Raw genomic sequence first — 22,181 nt, 5'->3', positions numbered from 1 at the left:
GAAAACAGGTCACTAGCCTCCAGGTGCTTGTGGTTAAAATCCCATGGCACAGTAGGGGCTAAGCACCACTTATTAGACATGCGTACTGCCAAAAAAAAACAATACAAGAATGTGTGATGCACTCTCCTCGCTAGTGTCCCATCGCACCCTAAGGTGAGAAACAGCCGAGGAAACTGATAATTTATCACAATGATGGCAGTCCTGCTCTTTCTGGCACAGCTGTGCACAGCACTGACAGAGAGAATGTCGCCCACTAACGCCTAAGGAGGTAGGAGTAGATGACCCCCGTCGTACCCAACTGTGCATGTTGCTCTCCACTGTTGCACTAACTCCGAATGTAGTCAGCATGCACAGTGTGATGACAGTGTCCCCAGTGCTATTGGGCTACTGACTATGGCCCTCCCTGGTGGTGGTCAGCGCTGCCCACATGGCACCTCTGTTTTAGAACCCAGCTTGAATGTGGACAGCCATTTTGTTGGTGTGTGATTTCCTTTGGGTCCCCATTACACTCAGAGGACAAGCAGTATGGAAGTCCTCACAAATGGGTGACATCATCGGATGGAATCTTGATCTCAAAGATTCTAGAACTCTCAAACATGCCCTACTGAGCACAGCTGTAATTATCACCCTGTCCCTCAGCCTCCCTGCTTTCCCAGTATATGGGCTCGCTAGTTGGCTTAAGTTTCTCCAGTGGAAAATGATCAGTCCAACAGCTTTTTGGTCACACCTCAGCACTAGGGCTGCAGTAGCAGCCAGAGGCTCAATAACTGCAGTGTCTATGGGGCCCTGTGTACTTAGGTTGCTTCACTTTTTCCAACTCCTGGAAGAATTCTGCACACAAAAATGTAAAATTCTGCATACTTTATATAGGCCAAAATAACACAATATACATGGCAGTCTTTGAGTAATTAATTTAAAATATAATATGGAAAAGTTATTAAAGATGCAATGTTTTAAATATTTTCAGCAGATGTTTCCCTAGAAGAACAATGTAAGTGTCCCTTTCACCCTCTCTCCCTACTCCCCTGTCTAGACCCCTTTCACTTTTTCCTCTTAGGCCCCAACTCCTTCACCTTCCATTCTCTCTTTTCTCCCCCCCACCCCCACCCCAGGCATCACACTATAAGGAGCAAGAAGTACTGGCTGGCTAGGTTTGAAATCTGACTGCTGAGCTGGTGCAGAGTGGCAGTAGCAGATGGACTCCCTGCTACCTCGGCTGCTCTTTCTTCAGGTGCAGTGGAAACTGCCTCCATAGTCTCCCACATTGGGCAAGAATAGGGAATGGATGCCCAGTGCGGGAGACTTGGCAGGTCTGCAAAAGCCTCTCGTCTCCACAGAATGACCAGGGCATGAAAGCAAGCCTATGGTGCTAAGATATGCCATAAGAAGATGCACAAGCTGCGACTGTGTCACGGGATAGGAAAAGGAGGCTTTGGCTGTAAGATCCATAGTGAGGAAAGAAAGCCACAAGCTGAGGCAGAGAACAAAGAGCTATAAAGCAAGAGAGAGCTTGACTGCAGGCAAAGGCAACACAAGTAAACGTATTGATAGTGTTTTCTTTCAGCATTTGGAGCTCTGATTACTACTATCTCAGCTTGTCCTTGACGTGGGGCCATCTGGTACCGCAACAAATAACAAATGTAAGCCTTTAGGCTATTGCTGGAACTTTGTAACATTATTTTTTTTCCTTTTAATTTTTTTTTTTTTTTTTTTTAGGTACATTAAAAATTGCAGATTGAGAATAATTGTAGCCGTCTCCGAAGACCAGTTCCTGGCACTCTGTTTTATTGTTCAAAAGTTTTAACGGGGTGTTCTTGTTGCTGCTGGGAGTTGTAGTTTCGAGCCCGTGCAGAGTCCGGGGGAGGAAACGCTCTCCAGGAAGGACTCCAAGTCCCAGTAATGCAGTGCATACCCCATTCTGAAGAGCCATGAGGAGAAGGATAGAGCTCTGTCCTTAGGATTTCTGAAGTTCCAGCTCAGGATCCAGCGCCAGGAGCTCGGTCTGCAATCCTCTGATAAATCCCGGGGAAAGCAGAGCAGGAAATGCTTGCAGGGGCTTCTGTTCAGGTAGGAGTTTGCAGGAAGAGACTTGTAGGGCGAGCGGGAGGGGGGATAGAAGCTGAAGTTGTTTCCTTATTCCCACTTACTAGTTTGCTAGGCTACTCTCTTTGTCCTGCATTATGATTCCTTGTCCAAAGACTGCAGCACGTGCGTGACAAAATCCCTCATGGACTGACACAGAATAGACCTCTATGTTATCCTCAGACAAGTTTGAACAAGATTTGAACGTAGGGAGCTACAGAAAAATAATTGTGTTGGTAAAAACCAGAGGATTTTTAAAAATCCGTTCCAGATGCCTAGGACACCCACCCCCCTCTCTCCCCACTTTTGCATCATGACCAGGGCTGCTTATACCTCTGGCTTTAGCAGGAGGCACATCATATGAGGGCTTGGGGATTTGCCGGCCCCTCGTCTTCCAGTGCCCTTAATCTCAGGCAGCAGAGAAAAGTTCTCTATTACCTGCCCCAGCCCTTTCCCTCCCAGGCAACATGCAAGAAACAGGAGAGGAGTAAGCCTGGAGCAGACAGAGCAAAGAAGAGCTTTCTTTTCCTCAGTTCAAACACCTCCTCCCCTCCCCCTGCCCCCCATCAGGTTGTGAGTATGTCCATCAATAATCAAGGCCTCAATTTTATGAGTGACAGCAGATAAGGACCAAGGGGCTGATGCAAAACGCACCTCCAGGCACCTCTCCTGGGGGGGCGCCATGCGATATTTTAATCAGGGGTCACGCTGTAAAGGGGGCGCTAGGGCCACTCAAGCGCCCCTAGCGCCTCCTTGACATCTGGCACCCGCAAGCAGTTGGCTGTCCGCCGGTTTAGAAAACGGGCGCTGAATTTCTCGGCGTCTGTTTTCTTAATCGGCGCACGGCCACGGGTTCGGAAGACAGATGCTGGTTAACTTAGCGTCCGTCTCCTGAACCTGACCGCCAGCACTTCAAAAACAAATTTTTTTATTTTTTTTTAAATCTTTCGTTCCTCCGACTTAATATGGCCACAATATTAAGTCAGAGGATGTACAGAAAAGCAGTATTGGCGTTGTGGAGTCGCTAATCCCCTTATAGCGTAAGGGGATTAGGAAGCGCCTACACAACCCGCGTCTAACTGCGGGTTGAACGGTGTGCCCGGCTGAGCGTGCTGTATTACATCGGCCCCCACGTCTGCCCAGCAAGTTGCACACAGTAGTAACTGCTGCTCTGTGCAGATAACCCCCATGCCTTCTATTAAGGGTAATAACTGCTGCTCTGTGCACATAAACCTCCCCCCGCGTCTTCTGATAAGGGTAGTAACTGCCGCTCCATGAATGTTTACCCATCCCACCTCCCGCAATGCAGAAATGTCACACCTAAAGTTAATATAGTTTACCCTAGTTCTTTATACCTGGGAAATCTGACCCCCTTCCCTCCTGTTCCCTGCATGCTGCCTGGGGGAGGAGGGGTTGTTCTCTGCTGAATGACTTCTCGCACTACTAGCTCTGTGTGCCTGTGCCTTGGAAGGGGGTGCATGCTAGGGTCAGGATAAATGGGAGAGTGCAGGGGTCATCCATGGAAGGCAGAAGATAGAGTGTGTGTGTGTGTGTGCGTGCGTGTGCCCGTTACAGAGAAAACACACACAGGCTTGTGCATGTGTGAGAGAGGAAAGCTGTGGATCTCTGAGTGCCTGAGTTTCCCCCTGCCCCGTGCAGACCTCCGTGCCACCTATGTGAGCTGATGCCTCTTTGTTTAACCCTCCTCTGCTATTGCCCTCTTCCCCGAGTCCCTTTCATACTGCAGCTCACCACCCATAACCTTTGACCCTGATGCTGCTTTCTCTCCCCAGGAGCTGACCAAAAGCAGGACTTCATTCCCCTGAATGGTTCTCCTGGTCAGTGTGGCCCTTGCTGCTGCCAGCCAATTAACATGCTGTGAGGCTCCCATACATCAATTCTACATGAGGGGATGGGTAGTGTGAGACCACAGTGACAGAGGGAGGGAGGGAATGGAAAAATTCAGATGAATAATTTTTTTTACAGTTTTTTTTCTGCTAAAGACACAACCAAAAAGAGCCAAATATAGTATTCCAGGGTAAATAAAAAATAGTCAAAACATAGCAAACAAGGAATAGAAATAACACATCTGTATTTGGGCACAAGCTGTTACTAAGATGTAGAAGTGGGTGTCAGAAAACTGGGATACTTTGTCATAACGTGGCCATACAGGCCTAATATGGACCACCCGGTCCTCTGAATCATTCACTCTTCATACAAAAAAGTTCCAAAGTGCAATGTTTTTTATATTAGATTGTCAATGCAGTTAGAAACCTGTGAGTTTAAACAGCCATATATATGAACATAGAAAGCATGTGAGAGGCCCGGATTGAGACTGTATTCACTCTTAATACCCCCTGATGTAGGAGTTTGCCGAAACGCTGGCTGGTGTTGGTGGCCATGACGTCTTCATAAGAACTGATACAAAGGGAAGGAAGTGACGTCACTTCCCATGCCGGCTGCCTCGTAGCGGAGCTCCCATTCCCCGGAGCGATTTCGCCCTTTTTTGCCGCGATTACCCACGCGAATTTGAGCGCCTTACCCCGATTCTGGCAGCGGAAGTCGGCGGGCACATGACGGCACGCAAAAAAACAATTGATTTTCAGCAGTTCTCCTACATTAAAGGGGGTGAAGCACTGGCCCTGCAGGATCCCAAAATGGCGGCCGCACGTGACTCGGAGGGCTCCGGGGGTGATGAAGGCCCCTCAGAATCCCTTGACTCGTCGTTGCCATCTCGCTCAGAAATGCGCTCCTGGTTCCTGGAAATCAGGCAGGACATTAAGTCCTTCAAGAAAGAAATTGCTGTTACCCTGCAAGAAATGAGAGAGGACCACGCTGATCTCTGCCGCAGGCTGGATGAGGCGGATTCTCGGTTGGATGATCACGAGGAGCGCTGGACTCACCAGCATAAGGAGGTGGTGGCACTTCAAACCTCACAGGGGGAACTAGAGGATAAATTGGAGGACCTGGAAAACAGGTCCCGGAGGTGCAATTTGCGCTTCAAGGGAATTCCTGACACAGCCGAATATTCAGACTGCCCACGGGTCATACAGCAGATCTGTTCTCTGATCCTTGGGGACGCCGGAGACGCTGGAGATGCAGGAGGCGCCGGAGGATCTGCTATCACTGACCCCCGGATTGAACGAGCTCACCGGACTTTGGGCCCCCGGACTGGTAACCGGCCACGGGATGTCGTTGTTTGTTTTCACTCCTTTACTTATAAAGAACAAATTGTTACTGCAGCCAGGAAGCACCGCACCTGGACCTGGAACGGCCATGAGATCTCTGTCTACGCTGACCTGGCATCTAGCACCTTAAGGAAGCGATTTGCGTTTCGGCCCATCACTTCCGCCTTATCAGCGGCATCCATTCGCTACCGGTGGCTGTTTCCTTTCAGCTTATGGTTCCAAGTTGAAGGCCATTCCTTTAAAGTACGCACTTTGGATGCAGCGGTACAGACCTTGAAAGAGGCAGGACTGTCGGTGGACCTTCCAGGCTTAAAAACCGCTGTTGCCACGACCCCCAAGCCTGCCGCCCCTCGTTGGCAAAGGGTCGCTAAAGGAGGCCGTAGGTTGCGCAGAAACATCAGTGGAGACCTGCATTCAGATACACCTGCCTGACTCACTGGATAGTGCTGTTTCAGTGCTAATCTAGTTTCTTGCATTACTGCAGGGTTTGCTCCTCGGGTTGACTGGTTCTGTTGTTTCGTGGGTAATCTCAGTTTATGTTCTGTTAGCTACTGTTTATCACTTCTCTTCAGGCTCTGGGGAAGGGAGGATTCCTTTCCCGGTATGGTGATTTTCTCCCATTCTTTCCAGGAACGAGATTTTCCTTCCTGGGTACCTTTGGGGATGGAGGGGGAGGGGGGTGGGGTGGTTTGCTTCAAATGGATGTGTCTTGCTATTAGGATGGGCAGAGGGGGTAGATCTACCTGGGGTTCCCTCACTGGTCTGGAAGGGTTGGGTTTATTTTTGCCTTTGGGGGGCTAGCGTTTGGAGGGGATACTGAGCTTTGCTGGGAGGCTGGTTTCACTATCCATGTCTACTGTAACCTTTACCTCCCTTAATGTGAAAGGTTTAAACACGGGGCGCAAGCGTCGGCTTTTGTTCCAGGAGATGGGGCGGTTGTCTGCTGATGTGGTTTTCCTGCAAGAAACCCATCTTAGACAGCGCTATGAGGGTCTTTTACGTTCTACTACTTTCTCTCACCAATATTGGGCAGCGGCAACGCCCGCTTCGAAATATGCCGGGGTGGGAATACTTATACGCAACACTGTACCTTTTGAGCTCAAAGGCTCTTATCCTGATCCACGAGGTCGCTATCTCCTGCTTAATGTGCTCCTTGGGGGGGAAGCTTTTGCCCTTTGTTCGATTTACAGCCCTAATTCTCACAAAGCAGAATTTTATAACCTGCTATACTCAGTTTTGGAGGAAAAAGCGGAGGGTAGTGTTATTTTAGGGGGCGATTTTAATTTAACACTTAACCCGCATTTAGACAATTCTACTGGGAACAGTTCCGACTCCATCCGGTCTCGAAAGGCTCTAAAGCATATTCTTAACCTGATTGCGGGGGTAGATGTCTGGCGTACACGCTTCCCTTCTTCCCGCTGTTATTCTTATTATTCCACCCCACACGATACCTATTCTCGTATAGATATGTTTTTGCTTGATAAAACAAGAATCACGGCTGTGCGGGAGGTGGATATTGAACCTATTGTGTGGTCTGACCATGCTCCTGTCTGGTTTAGGTTGCGCTTGCATCAACATGCCCCTGGCCGTAAATATTGGCGCCTTAATGACTCTCTTTTGGAAGATAGCGCGTTTAACAAGCAATTGGTGACAGAAATACAGGAGTACATCCGATTCAATGACGTAGGAGACGTTAACCCGGGGACGTTATGGGAATGTCTGAAATGTGTTCTTAGGGGTTCCTTGATTGCTCGTGCAACTTATGTTAAGAAACAGAAGGGGGGAGAGCGCCAAACCTTGCTGACCGCTTTACAGAAGCTGGAGCAAACGCATATGCGAGGTTCGGTCTCTTCCTCCTTGAAGGGTTCTATTAAGGAGCTCAGAGACAAAATAATGACCCTGGATTCCGCAAAAATTGCTCACCAGCTAGAGCTTGCCAAACAACAATTTTTTGAAGGCGGCAACAAAGCTGGTCGATACTTAGCCCAAACTCTCAAACGGAAACAGTCCCAAGCCTTTATTTCTAAAATTAAAGATCATAAGGGGCAGATTCTTACAGATGACTCCTCCATCAGGCAGCGTTTCCAACAGTTTTACTCTCAATTGTACAGTTGTGATCCTACTATACAGGAGGGAACCATAGCAGCCTATCTTGCCCAAACTCCACTTCCTACCTTAACGTCTGCACAACGGCAGTTTTTAGATAAGGATATTACAGCCTTAGAACTGGAGGAGGCCATCAACTCTCTTAAGCTGGGAAAATCTCCAGGGCTCGATGGCTATACCCCGAGGTTTTACAAGAAATTTGCTACGGCATTGTCGCCCCTTCTCGTAAGGTTTTTTAACTCCCTACGGATAGGGGCTCCTTTATCCGCTCTAGCTAATACTGCGGGGATTACGCTACTGGCGAAGCCCGGGCGAGACCCCACTGCTTGTGGCTCGTACAGACCGATCTCTCTCCTAAATGTAGATGTTAAGCTACTAGCTAAGATCTTAGCCAATCGTCTGAATTGCTTTATTGCTCAACTGGTACATGTTGATCAGGCGGGGTTTATTCCAGGTAGAACCACTGCGGACAATGTCCATCGAATCCTTGACGCTATCTGGGCAGCCCAGAAACAGCATACCCCAGCTTTAGCCTTATCCATCGACGCTGAGAAGGCGTTCGATATGGTGCATTGGCCTTTTCTTTTTCAAACTATGGAGGGCATGGGATTTGGTGCTTTTTTTCTGACCTGGCTGTGCCAACTGTATGCTTCTCCTAAAGCCTGTTTAAAGGTCAATGGGGGCTATTCCTCACCTTTCCATGTCCAAAGAGGGACTAGGCAGGGTTGCCCCTTGTCCCCTTTACTCTTTGCCCTTTTTCTTGAACCCTTTGCCATTAATATACGCCGCAACTCCGGTATCACCGGTGTCGAGTTTGGTGTTACCTCTATAAAAATATCCCTTTATGCTGATGACATCTTATTAACCCTCACTGATCCTGAGAATTCCTTAGAAGGGCTTATGAGCGAAATGGATCTTTTCAGTGGTGTCTCCGGATTTAGGGTTAACTGGGACAAATCTGAGATTCTTAACCTTAACATCTCGCCCAGGTTGGCCAGCCGTTTGCAGGAATTGTTTCCCTTTAAGTGGGCTGCGTCCCAAATCAAATACTTGGGGATTCAGTTGAGTACTACTCAGAACCTACTGGTCATAAACTATGCAAATTTATGGAAAAAAATAGATAAGGATCTGGAAGAATGGAGCAGATACCACATCTCACGGCTGGGCAGGATGGCGGTTTTCAAAATGAATATTTTGCCAAAACTCCTGTATTTCTTTCAGACTCTTCCAGTTCTGGTCCCCCCCTCACTGCTTCGGCAGTGGCAAAAGAGTTGCATGTCCTTTATCTGGGCGGGCAGAAGACCACGGGTTGCCAGGGAGGTGCTCATGCGCTCAAAATCGAATGGGGGGCTTGGAGTGCCAGATCTTTCCCGCTATTTTCGGGCTGCTCAGTTTAAAAAATTAGTGGACTTGCACATGACTCGACGTCCCAAATCGTGGGTCCTCTTTGCACAGACATTGTTAGGATCTATCCCTCTCCACAGCCTTCTCTGGCAGCCCAAGTCTACTTGGTTAATCGACCCGGCTGTGGTGCTTCCCCCCACTACTCAAATGTTACTACACCTGTGGCATAGGTATCGCTCCACTCTGGTGGGTAACAGGGAATACCACTCTAGTACCAATTTATATGTCAACAGGGCTTTTTCCCCAGGTTTTGAGAGTTCCGTCTTTCTCATTTGGAGGAGACGGGGTATTCATAATTGGGGGCACATTTGGGGTTCCACTTCCATGCGTCCTTTTTCTGATTTACAACGGGTTTATTCCCTACCTGACTCCGCCATATACCCCTATTTTCAATTGACCCATTTTGCGAAGACTAATATGTTGGCGGTGCATCTTAACTCCGAGCAACCTGCCTTTGAAAAATTATGTGAGAAGGCGAATACTTGTGTGAAGGCTATGTCTCAGATCTACCAAATGCTATTACCCCAGTCACTACCTAATTATAAGTTCCAATTATTGTGGGAACAGGACCTGCAGGTGTCCTGGACCCCTCGTATTTGGAAAACTCTCTTTCAAACCATGGGTCAAGGCTACATAGCAGCCTCGCTTATTGAAAATTCTTACAAAGTACTATATAGGTGGTATATGACTCCTGTACAATTACATAAGTTTACACCTCTTTACCCAGATCAGTGCTGGCGGTTATGTTCGCTTGTGGGTAGTTACTATCATATGTGGTGGGATTGTCCTAAATTGCAGAGGCTCTGGTGTGAAATATTCCACTGGATGTATGCTTTCCTGCCAGGGATGCCAATGCCCATGGCTGCGCAGGCGTTATTGGGTGCTAAAATAATAGAGCTATCTGCGGATCAAAATAGACTGGCTCAATTTGTTTTCACTGCTTGCCGTTGTGAAATCGCTCGTTTGTGGAAATCCCCCAGTATCCCCACAAAAGCAGACGTGCAACACAGGGTGCATCACATTTTTTTATTATCAAAAATCACAGCATTTAAGCACAAAAAGGTTTCCCGTTTTGATATGCTATGGCGCCCCTATTACAGGTGGCACTCGTCCATAACCCTTGACTTTCCAGGTTCGTAGTGACCTCTCTTTTTTTTCCCTTACCTTTTGTTTAAATATTTGCATCTGACCTTTGGGATGTGATACTCCCTGCTTTTTCCTCATCTACTCACCATTGAAGCTCGGGGGGGGGGGGGGGGGTTTGGTATCTTAAACTACTGCATTGATATTATATCAGGTTCTCTACCTTTACTATGCAGCCTGCTGATTATTCTAATGTTTGACAGTTTATACTTGTCTATGTGGCTTTATTGGCTTGTGTTTTATTGTTCTGCTGCTATTATGTCTGGTATGTTAAACCTGTTCTTTCGTTTCAATAAAAAATCTTATAAATTAAAAAAAAAAAAAAAGAACTGATGCAAGGGTCCAATAAAGCCCAGTATTCTGTTTCCTCAGCTAGTTCTAAATAAGAGTTTAAGATACTCTTCCTCTTCATCCGGCCAGAGCAGTCATCTCTGGAATTCTCCTTCCCACCAGCAGATGGGGGCAGAGTGCGAAAGCTTCTTCTCTGACGTCACTACCATAAAGGCTGGCCCAGCAGAGGGGTAATCGGTAGTCTCTGCCTCCAGCAGATGGGACGGAGCACAGACATCACTGGTCCAGCAGTGTAAGAAGGGCCGTAGGGAAATTACCTTCTCTAAGATGGCGTTCCCTAGGAGCCTGGGCTAGGGTGGGGACCCCGTGGGGCGACAGTCTCCTTAGGTCTGATCTTCCCTCCCCAGGGCAACCAGTTGTTTGGTCTCCTGGTTTCCCGATGAAAATCGCCTGAATAAAAAACGAAAAAAGGCGGAGAAGCAAGCAGGCCCGGCCAGGTGTGGGACCCGGCGGGTCCCTAGCGTCACTGGCTCTTTCTGCCACAGCTGTGATGGGAAAAGCCGGAGGAAGGGGGCAGGGCTGAGCCACTTGAACAGTGCGCGCCGGGGAGCGCGCCCTTTCCTCTGCCTCTGGAACAAGTTTCAGGGTGGTTAAGATATTCCTCCGCAGCTTCGGAGGGTGGGGCAGCCCCAGGCAAGCAGCGTCAGTGACCAGAGCCCCCGGGGAAGGAGGAGTCTGAGCTTTCCTCGGACTTCATCTTGGCTGTGCAGCAAACCCGTCTCCAGATGAAAGATAAGCAGAGTAAGGCTCCTTCTTCAGGGGAAAAAGCCCAAGCCACTTTCAGGCTGGGAAGATTGGGATCCCGAAGTGGGGTGGGGTTGAGGAGGAGGAGGAGGGCTGATCCCAGGAAGAGGCTTTCGGTGAGGAAGAGCCGGAGGCTAGGGACTCGGCTGTGCATTTGCTTAGGGCAGATGAGCTGGGGCCGAAATTACAAAAGTCTCCCAGGTCCTAAGTCTGAAAGAGGAAATGCCCAAGGCTAGAATGAAGGGAAATCCCATTCTGACAGGGATTAAGAAACCTTGCAAAGCCTTTCTCATCCATTCAGCAATCCAAGATATGCTGTATGCGGAGTGGGAAATCCTGGGGTCTGAGTTTAGAAGCCGTAGAGCTACGCAGGGGCTGTATCTGATAGAACAGCAGGATAAGGACAAGAGTCGAGGCGGCGATCTCAGCAATAGCAAAGAAAACTACTTTACCAGTCGAGAGTGGAACAGCCCTGAAAGACCCTCAGGTCAGGAAAGTGGAAACGTTAGTAAAGAAAGGTTTTGAGCTTTCATCCCTGGCCCTCCAGTCAGCTATTTGTGGAGGTTATGTAGCCAGGGCCCTTCTAATCTGCTCTCAACAAGAGATCCAGGGTCCCGAAGATGCAGGACCCTCGCAGGATAGGGCGGGGCCGGCCCTGGTGGAATCGGCGGCAGCCTTTGTAGCAGATACTATGTCTGACTACATAAGGAAAGAATAAACAGGCATGTGAATAAAGGAACAGAGTTTGATAAGTAAGTTAAAACATAATGAACAAGGGAGCACAGCTGAATGCGAAGGCAGGCTGTTCTCCATTTACTATTTTCTTTTGTTTTGTGATGCGTCATGGATCCCTTTCTGCATAAGGTAGGGAACCAGCATCCTATAATACCAGGGAACATGCCACCCTGGGGAGGACAAGACAGACAAAGGAGCAGGCCAGGTAACGAGCTGATAAGTCTCCTTAAATAAATATAGAAAAGGGGGATATAAGAATATAAGCAGCAAGCCACACTTTGATAAAAGACTACCCACTTCCCCTCTGCTGAGCCAGCCTTTATGGTAGTGACGTCAAAGAGGAAGCTTTTGCACTCTGTCCCCATCTGCTGGTGGGAGGGAGAATCCCACAGGCTACTGGTCTGTCAGGACCCTGGGAAAAGCCAATTAGCAGGTAAGACCTAATTGAACCTTGTCTCTAGAAAACCAATTGTGTAAGTGCAAACTACTGTTTTGGTTTAAACCATCTCCCTCCCTCCCCCTCCTGCCCTTTTATTGTAGGTCCTCATTCACAGATTTCAGCTTATGGGTGACAGAAGTTCCTGTTGCCTGTCCCCCCTCCCAAACATCCCCCACACACCTATGAAATCCCCAGACAACTAAAAAGATGTGAACAAACTCACATTAATGAAAGTGATTATTTACATGCAAATGCCTAATCTTTTCTGGCAGTTCCTCCCACTCCTCTCCCTGGGCAGACTAGACAGACTGTATGGCCTTTTTCTGCCATCATGTTTCTATGTGAATTGCAGCCTGTAGTGATAAGATCCTTCTTGGGTCTCCTCAAAAGCCAGGTCTCTGAGAAATCCTCAGGCAGTTTTAACGCTGGGCTAATTACATCAGCTTTAGAGCTGGCTGCCCGCATTGCACCTTCTCCCTTCCCTTCTCCTGCACTTATATGTAGAGGAAACTGACCCGTTTGGACGAGCTCACGTCTGGTCTCTGCCCTCCATCCTCCCTTTGTTTCAGTTGAGCATGTGAGTCCCCTCCATGTCTGCTCTGCCTGCCGCATGGAGGGCAGTGCACCACATAACATTCGGGCCGATGCAGTAAAGTGCGCTCAGGCCGCGCGCACTGTTAGCCCCCGGTTGGAACCGCGTTTCCCCCAAAACTAATAGCGCCCGCAACATGCAAATGCATGTTGATGGGCCTATTAGTCATTCCCGCGCGATACAGAAAGCAAAATGTGCAGCCGAGCCGCACATTTTACTTTCAGAAATTAACGCCCGCCAAAGGCAGGAGTTAATTTCGGCCAGCACCGGGAAAGTGCACAGAAAAGCAGAAAAAACTGCTTTTCTGTACACCCTCCAACTTAATATCATAGCGATATTAAGTTGGAGGCCCCCCCAAAAAAACCAAACTAAAATCTGCTCGCGGCCCGCGGGTTGGAAGAAGGACGCTCAATTTTGCTGGCGTCAGTTTTCCGAACCCGTGGCTGTCAACGGGTTCGAGAACCGACGCCGGTAAAATTGAGCGTTGGCTGTCAAACCCGCTGACAGCCGCCGCTTCTGTCAAAAAGGAGGCGCTAGGGACGCGCTAGTGTCCCTAGCGTCTCCTTTTACCGCGGGCCCTCATTTGCATATTTTTTCTTTCTGAATCGCACGCTCAGGAGAGAGGCCTGGGCGCGCGCTGGGAGAGCGGGCACTCGCCGGCTCTCCCGCGGGTTTTTCTGTATCGGCCCGATTGTTGGGCTTGGAAAGGTTGGAAAACATTCTCTCTCACACACACGCACTCACTCTTACGTTCTTTTCTGACCCGGGGGCTATGTTAAAATCTAAGATAAGGCTAATTTTTTTTTTTAAACTCCCAGTGCAGTAAGTTAAGGGCATGTTAATGCATTGGGAATAAGGCTTTGTGCATAGAGCAACAACGATTTATGCATAAAAAATATTTTCTGTGCATAAAATCCCAACTGCAGGTCCCGGCACCGGAACCCTTCCTTCTGCCCATAGACTAAAACTAGTAGCGCTGAAAATGTTATTGCACGTCAGGTCAGGAGTAAAATATACGGGGCTTATAAAATACGAGTCAAACCAACGTACCTCTCTGCAATTTTTTTTGGGGGGGGGGAGGTTGGTAATAGCTACCGTGTTTCCCCGAAAATAAGACAGTGTCTTATATTAATTTTTGCTGCCAAAGATGCACTAGGCCTTATTTTCAGGGGATGTCTTGTTTTTCCATGAAGAAGAATTCACATATATTGTTGAACAAAAAAATGAACATTTATCATATTCTGAATAGTTGTCTGGTTATGCTGGTTTGGGATGACAACTAACTGTGAATCCTGCAGGGTAAAAAAATCACAGCTGCATGCTCTGGTGTTCTGTGCGACGGGCATGCGCCCAAATAAAAACTTTGCTAGGTCTTACTTTCGGGGGAGGTCTTATATTTAGCAATTCAGCAAAACCTCTACTAGGTTTTATTTTCGGGGGATGTCTTATTTTCGGGGAAACAGGGTAATACCTTCATTTACATGGGCTTTCCATGCGAGGGCGCTAAGCAGTGCGTACAGGTCTACGCGCGCTGCTTTTGTCCACAAAACCTCTTGCTGCATCTGGGGTAAAGCTTGTGCGAGAAAAAGCTTGCACAGAACTGCGTGTCAAAGTGCGCGCTCTGCATTTACACCAGGCTCTCGGTTAGTTACCTTGGCTGCTTGCTGAGCTTGCCAAAGCTTCCCCGCCTTTGCTGTTGCTCCCAAGCCCAGTCACATCCAGTGCTCAGTGCATGGCTCTCCCTGACTCCCTCAGCACGGGACAGAGGCCGGAAGGACTCGCGGGAGGAAGCTCAGGCGGAAGAAGAGGAGTTGCTGTATGCAATGTGTGTGCTGCACAGACAGGTCGATGCAATACAGGGCGCTCAGCCGAGCGCCCTGTTTAACCCGTGGCTGGACGCGCGTCCACAACCCCTTATGCTATAAGGGGATTAGCGCATCCAAAACGCGCGTCCAACCCCCCTGTGCAGCTAATAGCGCTCGTCACATATAAATGCATGTCAGTGAGGCTATTAGCTATTCTCCCCTGATTCAAAAAAAAAATTAGTGTGCGCCCGACGCCCACGTTTTTTACCCTCAGAAATGAACGCCTAATTTCTGAGCAGCCCAAAAAGTGTACAGAAAAGCAGAAATACTGCTTTTCTGTACTTCCTCCGATATTAAGCCGGAGGAACAAAAAGGAGGATAGTGTTTAAACAAAAAACCAAAAGTGTGCCGGCGGTCAGGTTAGTAGGAAAAGGGGCGTTCAATTAGCGAGCGTCCGTTTTCCTAACCCGCTGACAGCCACCTCTCCTGGGCGCCCATTTGTCCCTAGCGCTTCCTTTGTAGCACGAGCCCCTCATTTAAATATTTGTTCGCGCACCCGGGAGAGGTGGCTGGGCGCCCGTTTTCCGCGCAGATTTATTGGTTCGGCCTGACTATCCGTGCCTGGCATGCTTTTCATTGATTACTGCACTGCAAAGCTCATGCTGTAGCTAGGAAGAAGGGAAGAAAGGAGCTCCTAATTGTTTAAGGCGGTTAGTGCAGCTGGATTTATAAAAGGTTCATGGAGGAGAAGTCCATAAACTGCTATTAACCAAGCAGATTTCAGAAAGCCACTACTTTATCACTGTGCAATTGTAATATGGATTCCATTAACTGTTTGGGTATTTTTATTTATTTTCTGTTTTTGCTTTGTGTGCCATTTGTTGTTGGTTTTTTTTTTTTTTTTTTTGTCTAATTGGATTTTATTTATTTTTTTTTTAAAAATCTGTGAGGGACTGCTTGTGCCCTACTGCATAACTTGGGCAAGGTTAGCTTTCTTGAATCATAAAATCAAGCAAGTCCCCAGCGAGCAGGAAAACATGCTGACTCAGAGAGCCTGCACCCTGATGTGGCTTAGAAAAGGCTTTTGCATCAGATCTCGGGGGCAGGCACTTTCGGTTCTCCAGGGTCGTAAACTGGTGCATGAGAAGAGAGTTGCTTGCACACTGCCTCAGTTGAATGCAGTTGCATGTCATGCATATTCATTAGGGATAGCCTGAAACTGGTGTTTATGGCCTTCGAGGACTGGAATTGCCCACCCCTGACCTAGGGGCATGGCTATGGTGTCTTGAATGTGAATAGCCTGGTAGGATCTTTGTTTGAAAGGAAGGGTACCTGGTTTTTGCAAGGAGCTTGCATGGTGCTTAGAAGTGGTCCTTTTTACCTGCCCTGCTAGAAATGTTCCTGCCACGTTAAGCAACAGGTGGCGTATTCAGGTGGAAGCCGGAGGCTTGAACTGAAGCAGGGTTTGAAGACTGAACCTGTAGTTGAAAATTAAAATGAATAAACACTAATAGTTCTGTCTAGTCCCTGAGAGATGGAGAGTTCCTAGCCCAATTAGTTTACTAAGGAAGCCCGCTCTGTTGCAAGATTAAACAAGGAAGTGGGGGAGAGAAGAAAGCAGAGGGAAGAGAGAAATGCGAAGGGAGCTGGGGGAGAAGCACGGGAGAGAGTAAATGAAATGTCACCACTGTCACTTCTGTTTGACCCAGGCAAACCCACAGTGCTCTGACTCAGGCCCAGGACCAGAAAGGGGATAGGGCTTCGGATGTCAGAATTGGCAACCCTAAGTGCATGTGCATTGCAGCTCTCCCCTCCAGGGTAAACCTTAGAGAAAGTGGACTATAAAAAAATAAACATATTGTGCAGACGTGCATCCATCAGTCTTGCTCTTCCCAGAGCTACGTGGTCTTTGCACTTGGCAGGGGGCAGGAACAAAAAGAAAAAAAAGTAAAGCACAATCTTAGATGACAAGGAAGTGCACAGTGCACTAAACTGAAATTACTTCACAGTCTGTGCACACGTGCACATGTACGCATGACAGCGACCCAAGCAAGAGGCATGCAGTGTGTGTAAATGCTGGGCCTGCGTTAGATATCAAACACCACAACAGAGCACGTGCCACGCTAGCGTGCTGGGCAAGACGCAAGTCACCCCTAGGAGAGCGCACACTCAGCCTCATGCAGACTGACATGTTGGATATCGAGAGATACATGAAGTATACTCATCCTAGGGCTGCTGTCCTCCACCAGCCACAACTAATCTCCTACAACTTCATTTCGGCATTGAGTCAGCCGATCACCAGCCTCACATTGCTGCCTGTGCTTTTTTTTCAAGTTTGATTTTAAATTTTGTAACAGAAACATTAACTTGAGCCACCTCGATACAGGAAAAGAATGTGCATAGTACCATATGAAGGGAAGGAAGAAAACAAAAGGGAATTTAGAAGTGCCTGCACCACTAGCTGGCCCTTTACAGTCATTTAAAGGGACCACATCTCTCTGTGGTCCCTTGGCACAAGTAGCAGATGCCCTGTGGTCTTTTTTTTTTTTTACCCTTTATTTATTTATTTATTTATTTATTTATTTATTTATTTAAAAACTTTTCTATACCGTCGTTTAGTAGTATACCATCACAACGGTTTACAGATAGGCACATAAATAAGTCTGGTTAGGATTATAAATTAGCTAGTAGGTGCTAGCTAGTAGGATATCCATATGAGATTACTGTACTCTTAAATTAATCTTTAGGTATGAGAAAAAATAATAAAGGAGGGATAACTGCTATTTGTTGACTTTTAACAGTGTGCTGGAGTTCTCTTTCTTATTCGCTAGTATTCCTTACTCTCCACTCTCATTGTGAAAAGCTTTTTTGAAGAGCCACGTTTTTAAGCTTTTTTTAAAGAGTTTTAGATCTTTCATTAGTCTTATTTCGAGTGGTAGTGTGTTCCATAATATTGGACCGGCTAGGGATAGTGCTCTCTCTCTTACTTGCGTCAGTTTTGCTGTCTTTACAGAGGGAATGGTTAGTAGAGCTTTATTGGCTGATCTTAGATTTCTCTGGGGGACATGTAGTCGTAGTGCAGTGTTTAGCCAGTCAGTATTTTCCTCATAGATCAGTTTGTGTATTATTAAAGGAGCACAAAGCGTGAGTGCCAACGTTCACTCCTCAGCCTCTACTTATGCTGTTTGTTTCTGAATGACTCGTCGTGACCTTGCAGGAGGTGAGGATAAGTTCCTATGGTATCAGCCACTTCCTCCACGTGGGTGATGGAGGGGGTGTACAAATGTACACAGTTCAGCTAGCAGCAGCCTCGGTGAAGTTACAGTGCTCTGTATTAGTATATGACTTTTGGGGGGCTATCCGCAGAGTCCTGTAGGTGACGCACAGTTGCAACCTCTCTATTGCACTGGGCCTGCCCTTCCTGTCCTACGTTGAAGGCTTTTGTTGAAGGCGGTAAACCTATGGCATTTGATTGGTCTGCGTGTAGCCCCACCCACTCGGAGGGGAACTGTCCCTGTGAGCCAACAAACACAGCAAAGTAAAACACTGCTTTTATTGTGGCAGAAACCGGGACTGCGTTAAGAAAGCTGTGCATCCATAAATAATCGGAAGCATGGCTTTGTGTGTCTGGACTCAAACCCTGATCCCCTCCGTGTGGCAGTGTATAGCTGCCACTGATCTGGAATTTGCAAAGAAACAAACCGGAAACCGATCCAATATTGCAAGTAGTGACCACACGAAGAAGAAGATCTGTAAACACCAAGGAGATTATTAATATTTTGTAGTAAAAAGCCCGACTCAGGCCGAGTTTCGCTCTATTGAGCTGCTTCAGGGGCTACATAGATACAAATGAAACAAATATGCAAATGTATAAACATATAAACACATATATAGGGGTAGGTTTTAGACAGTGGGTATGACCTGGGGCTTTGAAAAAGGGGCGGGAAGGGGCTGTGGTCGTGGTCGTGGTCGTGGCGCTGGTCTGGGGGCGGGACCGAGGCCTCTGGCACAGCGGCCGTGCCAGAGGTTAAGTTACGCCTGCCTCAGGCAGGAGTAAATACTACAACAAAGGTAGGGGGGGATTTAGATAGGGCTGGGGGGCGGGTTAGATAGGGGAAGGGAGGGGAAGGTGTGGAGGGGGGGGGCGGAAGGAAAGTTCCCTCCGAGGCCGCTCCGATTTCGGAGCGGCCTCGGAGGGAACGGGGAAAGCCATCGGGGTTCCCCTAGGGCTCGGTGTGCACAAGTGTGCACCCCCTTGCGCACGCTGACCCCGGATTTTATAACATGCGAGCGGCTGCGCGCGCATGTTATAAAATCGGGGCCCATAGAGCGAAACGTCTTCGTGTGGTCACTCATCTGGAAGTGCCATCTAGTTTCTGCACAGAATACTCATTACCGTTGCCACGGTGCTGACTTATCGCTCCATACATCGCCTCTGCTCAGTGTCCCCTGATAGGATTTGCTAAAACCTAATCATGAATCTGATAAGCTGAAGGGCACGGCTTACTGTTTCCACCTAATTGCTTTTTTTTTCCTTTTCAGATGCCAATGACATTTGACGATGTTGCCATCTATTTCTCGGAGGAGGAGTGGAATGGGTTAGAAGAAGGGCAGAAGAAACTCTACAAGGAAGTGATGAAGGAGAACTATGAAGCCTTGATGTCGCTGGGTGAAGATATGCTTTCAGGAATTTTTCACTTTAATAAGGATCCCTGTTCACTCTTGTTAGAAGTGCTTTGTCGATGTGATTTGGGAGGTCTTGTAGAAAGATTATCCTCCAAAACAGCTTAGCCCCTTGCTCTACTTGATTCTAAGAGCATAAGAAGTGCCTTGCTGGGTCAGAACTAGGTCCATCAAGCCCAGCATCCTGTCTCCGACAGTGGCCATTCCGGGCAGATCCCCCTATTATTGTTTCTCACTCCCAGGGATAAGCGCTGGCTTTCCCCAAGTCTGCCAGGCTAACCATGTTTTATGGACTTCTCCTTCAGGAGCTTGTCCAGCCCTCATCTGAACCCCCCACTATGTTAGCTGCCTTGACCACGTCCTCCAGCAACTGATTCCATAGCTTGATTTTACACTGAGTGATAATAATACTTCCTCCAATTAGTTTTAAATCTGCTGGTTGCTAGTTTCATGGAGTTTCCCCCAGGTTATAGTGTTTTATTTGACAGGGCAAATATCCATTTACCTATTTACCCATTCTGTACCACTCATGAATTTATAAATCTCAATCATGTCCTCTCTGTTATCTCTTTTCCAAGCTAAAGAGCCCTAATCTATAAGGGAGATTTTCCATCCCCTTTATCATTTTAGTCACCCTTTTCTGCATCTTTTTTTTGAGAAGGGGCAACCAGAATTGCATAGTATTGAAGGTGTGGTCGCACCGTGGATCTACGCCAAGGCATTATGATATTTTCAGTTTTGTTCTCTATTCCCTTCCAAATAATTCCTAATATTCTATTTGTCTTTTTGAGCACAGCATAGTAAGTCAAAGATTTCAAGGTATCGTCCTCGGTGACTTCAAGGTCTTTCTTGCGTGGCGGCTCCTAACATGGATCCCCAGCATTGCGTACCTATAGCTGGGATTACTTTTCCCCGCATGCATTACTTTGCATTTGCCTACATTAAATTGCATTTCCCACTTACGTGCCCAGTCTTCTAGTCTCACAGGGTTCATCAGAATCCACTGCAATTTTAACGACTCGGAACGATTTTGTCTCGTGCAAATCTGGTCATCTCACTTGTTCCTTTCTCCAGGTCATTTAGGAATGTGCTAAATAGCAAAGGTCTCTGGAGAAAGCAACTGGACAAACATTGGTTCCCAGCTTAGTTGGACTTTTTTGTTTGAATGTTTTTTCATATGCAATTAAAAATGTAAAAAACAAGTTTGTGAGTCACCAGGACCGATGATTATACTTGGGAATATGCAAGAGAGACGTTTGCAACAAAAAGCTGCGAGGCAAGGTGCAAAGCTTGTTGGTATGAGGCTCCTTTAATCATAATATAGAAGTGTTTAAGTATATTAGCATTTCCGTAATTAATATAAGCATAAACGAGAGAGGGAGGATTTGTTCTTTGATTATTCCATAGACCAGGGGTCGGGAACCCATGGCTCGCGAGCCAGATATGGCTCTTTTGAGGGCTGCATCTGGCTCGCAGACAAGTGTTGCCACACTTTCCAGTCCCCCGCTGACCCAGCTGCTCCCCGGTCCTCCTCCGCCCGGGCTTAAAATGCTGTCAGCCCGGGCGGAAAGCAGCAGGACAGCTGGAGTCAGCGGCACCGGCATGGTCTCTTCTTCCCGCCCCCCCCGCGGCCCGGAAGAGGAAGTGGAGAGCATCGGGTTCGTGTGTGACGAAAAGAAGACTGCAGCGCGGCTCGGAGGAAAATGAAGAGCTTCAACCGCGGCCGATGGGATTCCGCCTCCGCGAGGGCTGAAAATGAAGGAGGTTAGCGTTGGGAGGAGGCTGCTGCTGCCGTGAGTTCCCGGGGTGGGGGTGGGGGAGAGAGAGAGTGAATGAGCGAGCAAGCATGTGTGTTTGAGATCCTGTGTGTGTGAGTGAGAGATTGCATGTATGTGAATGATTGAGAGCCTGTACATGTGAAAGAGAGTATGTCTGTGATTGAGAGCCTGCCTGTGAGAGAGAGAGCATGAATGTAAGTTTATGATTGGGAACCTGTATGTGTGAAAGAGTATGTGTGTATGATTGAGATCCTTTGTGTGTGAGAGAAATCATGTGTATGTATGATTAAGAACCTGTGTGTATAAGTAAGAGAGAGATCATGTGTGTCTGTGTGTGATTGAGAGCTGGTTTAGGTGATGGAACATTGAGTATGTGATTGAGAGCCTGTGTGTAAATGAGAGAAAGAGAGGACATGTTTGTAAGCATGTGATTGAGAGCCTGTGTGTAAATGAGAGAGAGAGAGCATGTTTGTAAGCATGTGAAGGAGAGTCTGTGTGTGAGAGAAAAAGACAGCATGTATTTATGTGATTTAAAGCCTGTGTGTGTGTGTAAGCATGAAAAGATAGACAGCATGTGTGTAAATGTGTAATTAAGAGCCTATATAAGTGAGAGAGAAAAAGCATGTGTATATGTGAGTGACTGAGAGCATGTGTGTATAGGTGTGTAACTGAGAGCCAGTGTGAGAGAGAGCGCTAGTATGTGACTGAGAGAGGAGAAAGTTCCAAGCAAACCACCCCGCCTCCTGCTAATTCAGAACAATCTCAGGACACCTGGATATCAAATGTTCCCAGGTATGCAGAGCAAAAAAATTTTTGTATCCTTATTATTTTTCATTACTGGGTCTTTGTGTCTGCTATTTTGAAATATTTTGTTGGTATCTGGAAATGTTTTATATGAGTTTTTAATTATTGGATATTCCACTCATCAGCTGTTTCAAAATATGTTCTTTTTGTTAGTACAGTTTTACTGCTGATGATTTTATATTTCTTGATTTGTTTTATAAGGATGGGTGATGTTTCTTTTTTCCTTTGTTACACTGCATACAGAGACTCTGGCTTGTTGCAGTTTCCAATTCAGTTGTTTCTGCATGCTTCTTGTTATGCATTTTGGTCTCTTTATTCTATGTTAGG

General features: G+C 47.3%; 1 protein-coding gene across 5 annotated transcripts in view; it reads left to right on the top strand.

Moving 5' to 3' along the window:
• Positions 1 to 1,737: 1,737 nt before the first annotated feature.
• LOC115083922 (oocyte zinc finger protein XlCOF26-like) overlaps positions 1,738 to 22,181 on the top strand; it is a 39,468-nt gene continuing 19,024 nt past the window's right edge. For 2 of the 5 annotated variants that reach the window (XM_029588022.1, XM_029588023.1), the window contains exons 1-2: positions 1,746 to 2,067; positions 19,132 to 19,258. In XM_029588022.1, coding sequence (XP_029443882.1) covers positions 2,044 to 2,067; positions 19,132 to 19,258 — 151 coding nt within the window. In that variant the 5' untranslated portion in view covers positions 1,746 to 2,043. Of the gene's footprint in view, positions 2,068 to 19,131; positions 19,259 to 22,181 lie in introns of all 5 variants that reach the window. The other 3 variants (XR_003854425.1, XM_029588021.1, XM_029588024.1) reach the window with 3 other exon arrangements.

Source organism: Rhinatrema bivittatum, chromosome 2 (assembly GCF_901001135.1).
Source record: "Rhinatrema bivittatum chromosome 2, aRhiBiv1.1, whole genome shotgun sequence".
NCBI lineage: Eukaryota > Metazoa > Chordata > Amphibia > Gymnophiona > Rhinatrematidae > Rhinatrema > Rhinatrema bivittatum.
The sequence above is the reverse complement of the archived record's forward strand: the minus strand, read 5'-3'. Positions and strand labels throughout refer to the sequence as shown.